Source organism: Anoplopoma fimbria, chromosome 20, assembly GCF_027596085.1.
Source record: "Anoplopoma fimbria isolate UVic2021 breed Golden Eagle Sablefish chromosome 20, Afim_UVic_2022, whole genome shotgun sequence".
NCBI classification, from domain to species: Eukaryota; Metazoa; Chordata; class Actinopteri; order Perciformes; family Anoplopomatidae; genus Anoplopoma; species Anoplopoma fimbria.
The window spans coordinates 5,246,216-5,259,568 of record NC_072468.1 but is presented as its reverse complement, the minus strand read 5'-3'; the positions used below and the strand labels follow the sequence as shown (position 1 = coordinate 5,259,568).

The 13,353-nt window shown below is 41.0% G+C and overlaps 1 protein-coding gene across 1 annotated transcript in view; it reads left to right on the top strand.

The window, feature by feature from the left end:
* LOC129109070 (RNA-binding motif, single-stranded-interacting protein 3-like) overlaps nt 1-13,353 on the top strand; it is a 109,815-nt gene that overhangs the window by 93,261 nt on the left and 3,201 nt on the right. The window contains exons 8-13 of the mRNA XM_054621003.1: nt 97-140; nt 3,987-4,083; nt 5,913-5,963; nt 11,322-11,438; nt 11,815-11,901; nt 12,413-12,537. Of these exons, the coding sequence (XP_054476978.1) occupies nt 97-140; nt 3,987-4,083; nt 5,913-5,963; nt 11,322-11,438; nt 11,815-11,901; nt 12,413-12,537 (521 nt within the window). The remainder of the gene's footprint in view (nt 1-96; nt 141-3,986; nt 4,084-5,912; nt 5,964-11,321; nt 11,439-11,814; nt 11,902-12,412; nt 12,538-13,353) is intronic.

Below are 13,353 nucleotides of genomic sequence, written 5' to 3'. Positions count from 1 at the left end.
AATATTGTAATGAGAGAGTAACACAAATGATTCAAAGGGAATATGAAGTGTTTTAATCTTTCGGTCTTTATGTTCTCTCTTGATCTCTTTCTCCAGAGTGGTATGGCGTTGACGTATGATCCCACTGCGATGCAGAATGGGTAGGTGGATAATTTTCTTCTCAGATTTTCAAACGTTGTCAAACTTTACTTTTAATGCAGTGTCCATGCCAAATATTTGTAAAACACCTGTTCATGAACCCTTCACAAACCTTCCACCTTCCCACACCGGCATAGCTGCAAAGATGAACACACACATCAGCCAACCTGAAGCACTAACATGCACAAGAGCACTTGCATGTAAATGAGAAGTCCACAAACATGCACGCATATTCAAACAGATACAGGACACACGCATCATTAACCCACACACACATGCTCTTTGTCTTACCCTGTTGCGCTCTTGCCCTCGTTCTCACATCTGACGGGTGCAGATGGGGTATTTATTTATGCACCTATGCATACAAGCTGTCAGACTTGTAGGTTTTGATTGCAGACAGGGAAGTTGGGCGCTGTTGCAGTGCCGTTGTAAGACTTTCGTCAGCCGAGGCGATCTGCAGTTCTCTCGGGCTGAATGCAGAGAGCTGAGTGTCTGCCTGTTTCAGGGGAAATTGGAGATTGGTCCTGTCTGCTAGGAATGCTGCTGGTGATGCGATCCCAGGAGATGCTTCCCTCCAGCTCTACGTTTCTCTTCTCCTCCTTCTGCTCTTAACATTTTACTTCCCTTTTCCTTCTTCATACAAACTTAAACCAATCCTCTTCTGCTTGTCTGACCTCATCCAAAATATATTTTCATTGTTTTAGACTCTTCTCTCTCCCATTCTTCTACATGTTGTTGTCCAAGTCCCTTTCTTCTTCTAATTCCTATTCTCCACATCCAACCGGATGATTTACTTTAAGTCATTTTTGTTATCTTTGTTTATGTGTGCATACTTGTGCCTGTGTAAATGCATGCTCATACGTGAGCCTCTGTGCACTTGCAGTGCTTAAGCCCCCCCTTGACCTCTCTTCCGAGGTCATCAGAGCTCCTTCCGGCGAAGCGCTAAATGGCTGTGAAATGCTAATGCAGCTAATTAGAGAGGCAAAAAAGCAGGGAGGGAAGGGGGTTGAATGAAAAAGGAGGGCTGGGCAGGGTCAAGAGGAGGGCAAAGGCAAAAATAAAGTCATCCCAAGGAGAGGGGAAGGGTAGTAACTACGAATCAATTACAGGTTTGCGGCTGGTTTCTAGGGTCTGATGCCAATCTGATGTTATTGGAAACATGTGTCCAAACCAAACCAGACTGCTTTGGCTTATTGCCTGCACTCTCTTTATCAGAGAGACTTTCTCTGGCTCTCTTTTGCTTAATCTCATGCCGCCTATCTGCGTGGTCTGTTTGCTGTCCTTTTATTTCTCCATAGTCGCTCTCCTTTTCCTTGCCTTTGTTCTTACCTCTCTCACTCTGCCTTACTAGCTGTCTTCTCTATCCTCTGTTTTCCTGCCCACACGCACACACAAATATAATTTAGCATGCTCCTCCACATTTCTCAGCTTTAAAGTCACCTAGGTCGGCACTAAATCATTCGCTAATTTTTCAGGGCAAACTCCTGACAGTGCGGATAGGTCACACCAGGGATACACAGCGAGGTTTTAAATTCAATCCTGTAGTAATTCCCTGTTCGCAATTACATGTTTAGTGTATTGTTTAAACAGCCGTGCTAGACTCCCTATTGACAGCGTACTGCTCAGGGCTAATGGCCTCCATCAATAACCTTGGATCTGTCCTCTACCTACTATTTCTCTCTCTCAATACACATCACTCTAATGAAAAATACAATAAACACAATCAGAGAAGCATATTGAATAACTTGGCTGCGTTGTTTCATTTGTATTCATCAGTGACAGTAATACAGTATCTCTAATGCAAGCCGAACATTAATTGTACAGTCAGAAAGATGGATCCACACTGCATGATCAGCAAAGTGTTGGTTTGTTACTTGTCGCTGATCACCACTTTGACGGACATGTTACAGTTCTTTCTCCAACTTTGATCCATCCACTATATATCTGTTCAAACTTTTCAATTTCAGGCAGTGTATGTGTCGAAACATATCAATAATTGCGGACATACAGTCCTATTGTGCAAAGAAAAAACATGAAGCTATGCTGAAGCCAAACTTTGGACTCAATTCCCCCTCAAATCTGCATACTGGACTGCATTACAGATTTCAAAACTGCCCTTAAAACCCATCTTTTCAAACTAGCTTACTCACTTTAACTGCAGCAACTGCATCTTACTTTATAACGACTTCAACTCATTGATGAGCTGCTGTGTGCTCTGTTTCTTATTGTATTTTTGGTTTCTGATCTCGTGTAATGTGAGGTGATCTTGATTGCCATAATGGGCACTGTTTAATAAAAAAGTTTAATGTATTATTATTATTATTAGTAGTAGTAGTAGTAGCAGTAGCAGTAGTAGTATTTGCTTAGCCGTGGGAAGAGAAAAATAAATATATTATAATTAATTAATTAGATTAGATTAGATTAAATTAGATTTTTCTTTCTGGAGCTAAAAGTAGGGGCAATGATGTGTTGTGGAGTAACCATTGAGGTACTATTTCGTAGGCTTCAACAAACCAAGTAGAACATAAAAATCCAACAGGGAGGCTGGATGTCCATGTAAATCACACTCTGGAGCTTATCGCAGGCAGCTGGACCAACAGCATCCACAAGGCCAGGACAGCAATAGTTTCAAAATACCTGAGGGTTTGCATGTCGCAGCTGAGGTCAGCACTGCTTATTCTATCACTGACTGAACAAATGTTTCTTGAAACAGAAAGGGAAATATTACAGCTGGTGACCACATCGGCAATATTTCACCTTTGAAATGAGATGTGTGCTGGTTTCATAGAGGAGAAGCACCAATCCATCTATTTTTCCCCAAATCTGGTAGGTTACTGAGTCTGGATGGGATCTCAGTTGTAAGAATAAAGTAGATATTGTTTATTCAGTTTTGTGTAATACAGATTTTTATGAATGAAATACAGCAAATGTTAAATAATGTCATATTTGGCCATACTAGTTTGAAATACCTTTAGTGTTAAACAATAGTGTGTATATTTTTCAAAACTTTTGTCCCCCAATTAAGCGACGCTTGATTTTTGGTAAAATAGATTTTTATACAATGGAGGCTATGTTAGAGGTAGATAAGGGAGGCCTTCTCTCTGTCTCTGCCTCTCTCTTTCTCCCCTCCCTTTCTCCATTATTCAGTCAACAGACACTTTGGAATCGATCGGGCACAGCAACACGGCCTGGCGGATGAAACATGTCCTCTCTAGGTACACAATGATAAATAAAGCACTGCGAGCCACAGCATTCTACCGCTGCAGGGTTGAGGGGGTGAAAGAGAAAAAAAAGAGATAGGGCTAAATCAGAAGGGCAAACAGAGGGAGAGACTTATACATAGCACAAAATGCAGATGTTACAGATGCAGCTTTCTATACTAAGTGGAATATGCGTAGGTTGGAACATAAAGGGCAGTATTGAAATATTTCACCCACTCACACATTAAGGTGATAATTCATTATCATGCATAGCAGTGGAGCAGACTCCTTTGTAAAATGATGTGTGCTCCGGCGAGTGTCAAGTCTCATGCAAAGACGTCTTTGATGGTGTGGCACAGAGTAAAGCTGCCAAATTTATTGTTTCCATGACAGCCTTGATGATGTCTGATCCATTTTGTCAGCGGTGTCTTGAAGTGCACTGGGTGGTTGATAACAAAGAGGTACAAAGGGCTCATTTTCACCTTTGCATGTGGCTACATCTGAAGAGCCAAAAAGAGCTGTGTGTGCAGAGAAGCCTCTTGATTGACATCATGTTTTTGTACCGTCTGTTTCATGCTCTTGGTTCAGCTTTGCCCCGCTTCGAAGTTTGGCAACATCAAAATCTAACCTTTTCTTGTTTGCTTGTAGGTTTTACTCGTCACCATACAGCATCTCCACCAATCGGATGATTGCACAGACGTCAATCACACCCTTCATCGCTGCCTCCCCCGTCTCCACATATCAGGTGGGTAGACCCGCTCTGAAGTTTGGTGGGTTAGCCCACCCTTTAAAAATCCTGGAAGGGCTCCATACAAGCAAAAGAGGAGAATCTTGTAGTTGTGTGTTTAGATTAATAACTCTTTAGCAAATATAATGGTTACATTATGTTGCATCTTTTGGAATTCAGGGTACCTAAGTAAACTGTTTTGTAAACTTTTTTGTCTTTTCCAAGCCACTACTGCAAAAACTCAAGTTTCAGGCATGCGTTCTGACTTTACTAAGTATCTCTTGCCAGCCAACAGATTTAACAAAGCAACCAATTTTCAAAGTCAAACACAACTCTAATATGGCATCCCAATACAATCTGATAGGGAATGTGAAGTGAAGTCTACAACTCTGTGGCGATACAAGGGAGCAAAGCTTTAGTTAAGTAGTTGTAAAAAGGAACTGTGGTTGTAAAGGATGAGTGCTATTTATCTCATTGTAAACCAATCCCATGAAACACAAACATTTCATGAATTGAAATATTGTCTGTGTAGACAGAGCCTGAAACAGCCTATTTTTCTATTATATTATTATGAGACAAACACCTTTCATGGGATTTGCTGGCACAAAGAAACATATAAGTGCCTCCTCATATTAAGTGAAGGTAACTTAAGTGGGAACAGTGGTTTTGGAATATGTAATTCATAATTTCAGTTGATCCCATCCACAGCTTGGTCTCTGGTTTCAAAATGTATTTAAAATATGTTGTATTAACAACTCTTTTTCCTGTTGTCCTGTGTGTAGTCTCTGGACATACAGGTCAAGCAAGTAGAGCGTGTCTTTTCTCAAGAAAGACTAACACATAAATTGAATCAGCTCTTTTAGCTGTGTGCTAAGAATTCTTAGCTTAGCGATTATAAAACACCGGCTTATATTGCTGTACTCCTCCCATCGATCTTCTTAGGCAGAAATCCAAGACTTTAAAACAAACCCCAGTCCTTCCCCCACAGATTTTTTTCTAGCAGGAAACACCGCTGTATACAAAAAAGACAAATGCAAAGACAGTGAAAAATGACACACAAAGACACATTCTGCTTTTTGAGGAAAACACAAAAAGGAATTAAACTACCTTGCATTACGTTAACTCCCCATAGACAGACACAGGTTAGCGAACATACACATGCTTTTATAGAATTACTATATGCATGCATATCATCTTCTACATGTGACAAAGGGGCCTTTGGGGACTTGTTTGACTTGTTAGGGTTGGGCAGTAGGAGATGAAAGTGCTGATTTGTGGCCAAGACAGGCTTTGATGATGAAACCTCTGCTGTGAAGGAGTAATTATTAGACTGTATTGCTCTCTGTGGTCTTCATATCCTCTTATAATTACAACATAACATACTGTATAGTGGACCCTCAGTTACGGGCTGTAATATTCTTCAGGGCACACTGCCGCAGGGACTGAGGCTCTGAAACAGGCTTGTAAAGACTTGAGTTAATGATTCATTTTCTCTCCTCTTCTGTTTGGTTTTCTCATTTTGGCTTCCTTCCTGTCATTCTGTCTTCCAATTGTGCTTCTTTATGTTCTATCATTTTTTTCAATTCTTTAACCACTTATTACAATCTTTTTTTTTATCTTCCCCTTCCTCTCTTCTCTCCCTGACCTCCCTTCTGCTTCCTCCTACTCATCTCCATCCCCTCCTTCTTTAAATTCTTTATTTTCTCTTATTTATTTATATTTCTACTCTCCATCTTTCTTCTTTCTATTTCCTTCGTTGTGTCTGATTTTGTTATCGGCAACGTTACCTTTGCTGCATCTTCTCATCTCCTCTCTTTGCCTCTCCTCTCGTACTTTCATCTCCACAGGTCCAGAGTACATCATGGATGCCACATCAACAGTATGTTATGCAACCTACAGTAAGTTTTCAAACAAGCCTCTCTTTAACTTTTGGGTCTTATGTTATCTCTGCCTAGTGGAGTCATTTCCTCCATTCTCCAGCACTTTTTACTGTCGGCTGTCATATTGGCTATCAAAGGATCTATGCAACAAAAACTAAAATGTCATCCATCTAAGAAAACATATACATAGACTTTTTGCTATTATGCTCAGATAATTGCTTTGTAACATTATTTAACATCACTGATTTTTTCTGATTAATTTGTATCTCTTATTAAATGCAAATGATGGCGCAAGTCATTGAAAATGTGCAATTAGCCTATTGATAAAATAAAAATGACAATAACAATTGCAGCATGTGAGAGCCAAACCCATATCAGAGCAGAGGAAAAAAATGTAAGCCCTGCATCTGAGTCTAACCCTGCTGAATCAGCTGGTGAATAACCTCCTTAGAGCAACACACAGAGCTCAGCGGAGCACAGTCTGAAATCCTTAATAAAAGGTTGCCCCCTGCTGGTTTGAAATGAAACTGCAGCTAAAAAGCTGACTTCCACAAGTGTAGTGGAAAACATTATACTGATATTAAAGTCAATATTAGCATGTAACTACTGATCACATTTGTACTTTGATACACACACATATTATACTTATCGTAATGGATATTGCCTGCGAGTGCAGGTGTACAATTAACAGCAAATATACCCTCGACTGCAGATTCTATTTCTTCTTTTCTTATACTGACTCACACACAAACAAAACTTTGAACCTCCACAGGCTTTGCTCTGAGCTCACAGTAAAGCCTAAGCTGACGTCTTGTTTGTCTGACATACAGTAACTACCCTACCATATAGCATAAAATCTCTACACCGTCATCCAGATGCAAGACAGAGTCCTCTCTTTAATTGTCTGAAAAAGTGAGGCACATTGTTGCCATGTCTGGCGGGTGAAAGCTCAAACCAGGTTTGTTAGTTCTCAGCACATCAGGTTCAATGAATAAGGAAATGATAGTCATATTGAGACCACACAATAACCCTGAAAGTGCTTCAGATGAACAGTAAACCTTAATCACCTCTTAAACATTTATTCATCCGCAGTTCACCGTTCCACTGGCCCTACTCGTCAGTGTACATTGGGCATTTTCTATTAACTGTGATTTTTTTTTTTTTAAACTAGCCTGTGAAACATGCATTTCATTTTTATACTCATGGGATTTAATTACACACATTTTCTCGAAAGAAGGGTTCATATGAATTAGAAATGAATGATTGTCCCTTTAAAAAGATTTCTATCTTTCAAGAAGTTGGAGAATCAATCATAAGACAAGTGCCACAGTCCACTGAGGATTTCAGTGTTAATTGCCATCATAGCTGGCAAAAGATTCCAGACACGCCACATCATGCGGACAGCCTTGACATCCCATGAGGACACTGTCTGCTCCAGATTTTATTTTTGTAATTGCATCTCCTTTCCTCTAGATATGTTTCTGGAAAATAAAGTTTGCTTCTCTTAGAAAAAAAAAATCAGTCATCCGTAATTTTGTCTTACCACAAGTGTTAGTAAGTTGTTTTCTTGAAAACATCTGCTGACTATTTTATACCTGCAAAATTCAGTTATGCTCCATTGAAATTGTCAGCTGTAGACAGGTGGAAATAGAGGCAGTACAGATATGGTTTATCAGGCATGCACTGAGGAATTCCAGCAAATATTGTCACAACGCAATAGTTAAATATGTTCCAGATTGTGTTGTCCTCCTCTATAGTTCTCTATTCCTATCTGCCTTCCTCTTTGTGTCTATCTGCCAACTCCTAAAAAACATTCTGTTGTCCGATTAAATTAAGTCTGTGAGAGAGGATAATACTCTTCTGTAAATGTGTTTTCAAACAAATGTACTGTCTAATTATTTGGCAAGCTGCTTGATATGACTGCATAAGACTTGGGAGAAGACAGAGAGACATAGAAGAGAAGATGGAATAAGGGATAGGGGAGAGAGAAAATAGTTAAATAAGAGAACTGAGTGCATTTGACAGGGGGGGACAAGCAGGCACATGGAAAGGAGAGGAAAGAAGAGATTACAAAGAATAAATTGAGAACAAAGAAAATAAAATAACTGCTGCAAAAGCATGTCTGGGCTGTGCGCGCCTGCTCCCCAGCCTTGTCTCGGCATAGTCAAAATCCCTGTTAGACAACAAAGGCAAAGGCTAGTCATTGTATTTCCTGGAACCAGAAGAGCTTGGCAAATTAAAGCTGCGTCAGGGAGGGAGACTGAGAGAGACACAGCGGCTTAATTCCGTTCCTATGGTAGCAGAGGCTTCTTCACTGCTGTGCCTCGGTTAATGACTAGTAACTTCGATTAATGGTGTGCGCTCATTGACACATTTAGGTTGTTGCACGCAATCCCGCCTCTGCTAATCACTCAGTCACTCCACCATACAGTTAGAGAGACTAACATGTTTGGGAAGGTTACTATGTGAATCACTGACAAATGCACATCCTTTCACAGATACACAATGTAGGAACACATGTGCTAAATAGATTAATTACTCTAATTAAAAGGTTAGAATGAGAGAAATAAAGACAGTGCCAGTTCCCCAGGAATAACAAAGGTACACACACATGCTCTCCTACAACTAGATTTACGCACAGACACAAGCTTAGGAATGCACTCTCAAATAATTCCAAAACACAAATGCACAGGCACACCTGTGCACACAGATCCTTAAGGACTGTGTGTTTCCAAGCCTTGTTGCAATGCCCAGATTACTTGAACCCTTGCCTTTACATCTTAATTAGTGAGATCTTCCTGAGTTAAATTGCTGTGTTAAACCCATTTGAGCAAACAAAGGGGGTGAAAAATATGTTGGGAGAAAGCACAGATCAGAACATATCTGAGCCTCTGAATAGGGTAAAAAATACTTAGTTTGTTTCCTTTTTTTATGCTGGGATTCCTTATGTGCATTTCTGACTGTCAGCCTGCAGAACCCATGCATTTAGGGGCATGTTTAAAGTTTACAACCCACCTTTTGCTTTGTGTTGTAAAAGATAAATATGGGTATAGTTTCAGTATGGAAAAATCATTTTTTAGAATCATACAAACTGCTTTCCAGACCACACCAGCTGAGAGAGAACAAAATGCTGTTTCCCATACTATGCATGCTCGAACATACATAGAGCTCCCGTCCCACCAGCAGATGGTAGTGGTTTTCTTGATAAACGGGTGTTGTTATCACTTATACTGTGTATTTGATGCTGCAGGATGCCCTACAGCATTCTGCTAGTCATCTTCATTTGTCTACTGGAAAAATGACAGCAAAAGAAGGGGAGGAGAAGAAGAGAAGAGGGAGTGAGCGAGAGAAAGAGCGAGTTCAAAGTTGAGGCAGATTCTGAATTTTTCTCTCTCCCGTCCTCAGGGGAAAAGATAACTGTCTCTCTTGTGTTCTCATTTATTGCTTACCCAAGGAAAAAAAGATGTCTGATCCCTAAAAAACATTAACACAAACACACGCTCTACCACATATAATTACACACTCGTCACACACCAACTACTGCATAGTGTATGCATGCAGACACACGCAGAGATAGCAAGTTGAACACTTCTACAGCTGTAAATCAGAGCAGACAATTAGTCATTGTGGGTTTCCTTTTTGCTTTATGCAGCTTTCTCCTTGCATGGAAGCCTGCTGCGAGATTGGATGAAGTGAGAGAAAGAGCGAGGGAGGATGAGAGATCATTTAACAAGCGAAAGTATTATATAGATGGATGAAAGCTTGGGTATTAGCTAGATTCCTGCTGCTAAATCTACCTGCTGGAGCCAAAGCTTTGTGCATGTTTGTGGGTAGATATGTGGATGCATCTGTGTGTGGATGCTCTGTGTGTGTGTGTGTGTGTGTGTGTGTGTGTGTGTGTGTGTGTGTGTGTGTGTGTGTGTGTGTGTGTGTGTGTGTGTGTGTGTGTGTGTGTGTGTGTGTGTGTGTGTGTGTGTGTGTGTGTGTGTGTGTGTGTGTGTGTTGTGTGCCATTCATACATTTGTGATGTTGTTGAGGACAGTGTTGACAGAGCATTTCTGATGGCTGGGTGGCTGTGTTCTTCAAACAGATCTCCCTGTGAAGACAGCAGTCAGGAGGAAGAGCAGTAAACACTGTTAACAGATCCGACAATCCTTGTATGTACTGTGTGTGTGTGTGTGTGTGTGTGTGTGTGTGTGTGTGTGTGTGTGTGTGTGTGTGTGTGTGTGTGTGCGTGCATGTATGCGTGTGTGTTGCATTCATGTGTGTGTGTGCACCTCCCTGTGAAGCCTTCAACATATGGATCCTCACTTACAGATTTGAGCAACTCTGACAGGCCGTATGTGCCTTGGAGAGTAATGCTTCACACAACTAAAACTTTCATTACTGTTTGTGTGTTGACCTTTGTATGTGTGCTTGTGTTGTTAAAGCCTCCCCATGAAGCTCTGCAGATACAGAGCTGTTAAGACGGCTGCCGTATAGCTGGGTCGGTGCCTGAACTACCTAAATTGAATACCTGTGTTCTTCTAACATCCTGTCTCAACATGCAGCTACAGAAGTGCTGACTTCTCTCTAGAGCGATGCCGACACGTGTCCACTGATACTGTCTGGGCTCATGGGAAGTGCAGTTAAACAGCTATCAGAAAATGAACAGTGTGTACCTCTGCAGGGATGTTGCCAGGCATCTCAGCACACAGTGTGAGGAGTCTCCTATTAAATACAGAGCTGTTGAGTCTGTAGCTGAGCTGTACTGGAAAAGAAGAGCTCAGCGCATCAAGGTGTTAGCAGGCATCAAAGCCCCTCACATTGAAGAGATTTACAGTAAAAGCCTTTCTGCTCCATTCCGACGCATGTTCTGTCAAGCCTGCCCTGCAAGCCAGCTGACTGGCTGCATTGCCGTCAAAATGTTTGCAGTCATCAAACTTAACTGGGTTGGAAGTCTTTCTTTTAGGAACAATTTTCTACTTGCTGAATGTCTTAAAATACTCTTATTTAGCTGTGTAGCATAAAAAAAAAATCCCCTTTTCCCATCGCAGTACACATATAGAGTGACACACTTTGCTGTGGTATTTCATGTTATCTAGTCTTTTTAAAACTGTCTACTTTCTGGTTTTAATGCAGCTTTTGACCTATTTTGAAGGAATAGTTTTTTGCTTTCTAGCACTCCTCCGCCATCCCTTCATACACCACCTCCTGTGATCGGTTTCAATATTTTAATTCAGCCAAACCTCTTAAACAGTTTTTGTTGTCTGTTTCATTGATCCCATTGGTTGCTTGTCACATAATGCTTGATTACTATACTATAAGACTGTTTGTTCACCTCGTACAACAATGTCTATAAACCGAACGGTCATGTGTCCTTCCTTCCTGCCTCAGGGCGCTGTGATCAGCCCAGCAGCGGCTATAGAGCCCAGTTTGTCTCTTCACCCCTCCAGTGTGATGGCTCCTCTCACCCAGCAGATGAACCACCTGTCTATGGGCACCACAGGCACTGTGAGTCTCAGCTTGTACCTCCTCTAAACCACCTTGCTCCACATTCATATGTGTGTGTGAGTGTGTGTTTATCTTTTGAGTTGTAATATATTCAATATAATTATTCAGTAGATTTCCATGATCGGCTGTAATAGAAAGGATCTCGCAGCAGAAACCGCATAGCCACACACATGGAGATTGCCATTTTCTGTTTGCTGAAATGTGCCATGACCCTGGGACCAAGCTAAACTATTATGTAATGTATTGTGAAATGTCACAAAACCACATGTCTCAGCGGGAATGTCAGACCGTACTTTTAATCCAGAGACTCTAAAGGACATATTGATTGTGCCTACGTATATTATATTACTGTCTGTGCCTCTCCTTCTGTCTGCAGTACATGCCTGCTGCAGCGGCTGCTACTATGCAAGGAACCTACATTCCCCAGTACACTGCAGTGCCTGCCTCTGCCATCACAGTGGAAGTAAGGACAAAAGGAAGCAGTTTATGGATTTTATTCTAGTTACTCCTTATATCAACTTCAATCAGCAGGTTGTATAGCGCTTTACAGGAATGACTTGACTTTAATTCATTAATTCACTGATAATTATTTCGTATTGTGCCTTTCTGATAAATGTAATAGTATGCTAGTAAATTAAGCTGCAATTTAGAATGGTCATTCTTCCGTGAGATGAAAAAAAAGCATTTGGTAGATATAGTGAGACCTCAGTGTCTGTCACTTATTGCCACTGAGTGAACGAGCTTAAGTCAAAATCCTGTTGCGGTTTTGTGTAGTTAAGGGTGATACATTGCCACTAATTATACAAAATTTCTAAAAGTCAGAGGAACTGTTATCTTATTCTTAAAATGACCACCAGAAATTGAATTAGCTCTGCTTGAAGAAGTTGTACACATTTTTTATTGCAATGTGAAACAAAGATAAACCTTATAACAATATGAGATAGTTTTAATATCTGAATTGTTTCTGGTGTCAGAGTGTGGTGACAGACCCATCTTCACAGACAGCTGCCCCCTCCTCCCAGGACGCCAGCGGGCAGCAACCTTTATCAGTGGAGAATACAGGAGATCATTCCACAGCCTACTCTTACCAGCAGTCTAAGTGAGTGTTGTTAGTTGATATCTGATACACTTTCTTTGCTGATACAGGGGTGGTATGTTATTACTATGTTACTCCTGCGTTGTATTGTCTTGTTATGCCTCTGTGACGGCAACAGCCCATGTTTTGGGGTTTTACTTCTTGTGAACACGATAACTCAAGACCCTGGAAAGAATTTGTTCAAATTGGGCACCAACGTCCACCTCAACTCAAGGTTGACCTGATTAAAGTTTGCTGGTAAAGGTCACTGTTACATCGCAAAACATGTTTTTGGTCATACTCATGAATTAAAATGTTGATATTGACAATTAGATATGGGGCTGCATGCACGGTGGTGTAGTGGTTAGCACTGTCGCCTCACAGCAAGAGGGGCCCGGGTTCAATCCCGGGCTAGACAACCTTCTGTGTGGAGTTTACATGTTCTCCCCGTGTCAGCGTGGGTTCTCTCCGGGTTCTCCGGCTTCCGAATGGTTGTCTGTCTATATATGTCAGCCCTGCGACAGACTGTCGACCTTTTCCAGGGTGTACCCTGCCGGTTACATCGGCTCCAGCACCCCTGCGACCCTTAACTGGATAAGCAGGTTACGGAAAATGAATGAATATTGACAATTAGACAAAAATGTCTAAAAGGATAAACTAATGAAGTGACAACATTTTGGACAGGCATGGATGTAAACTGCAACTTGACTGGTTGGTGGAGGCATACAACCTCAAGGCATTCATTTTAGTTTTATTCAAGATTTTATTCTCCATTGTTTTAAATTGATGAAAACTATTGCCATATAGTCTCCTAAAGGAATGTAAGCAGTTAGAAACAGA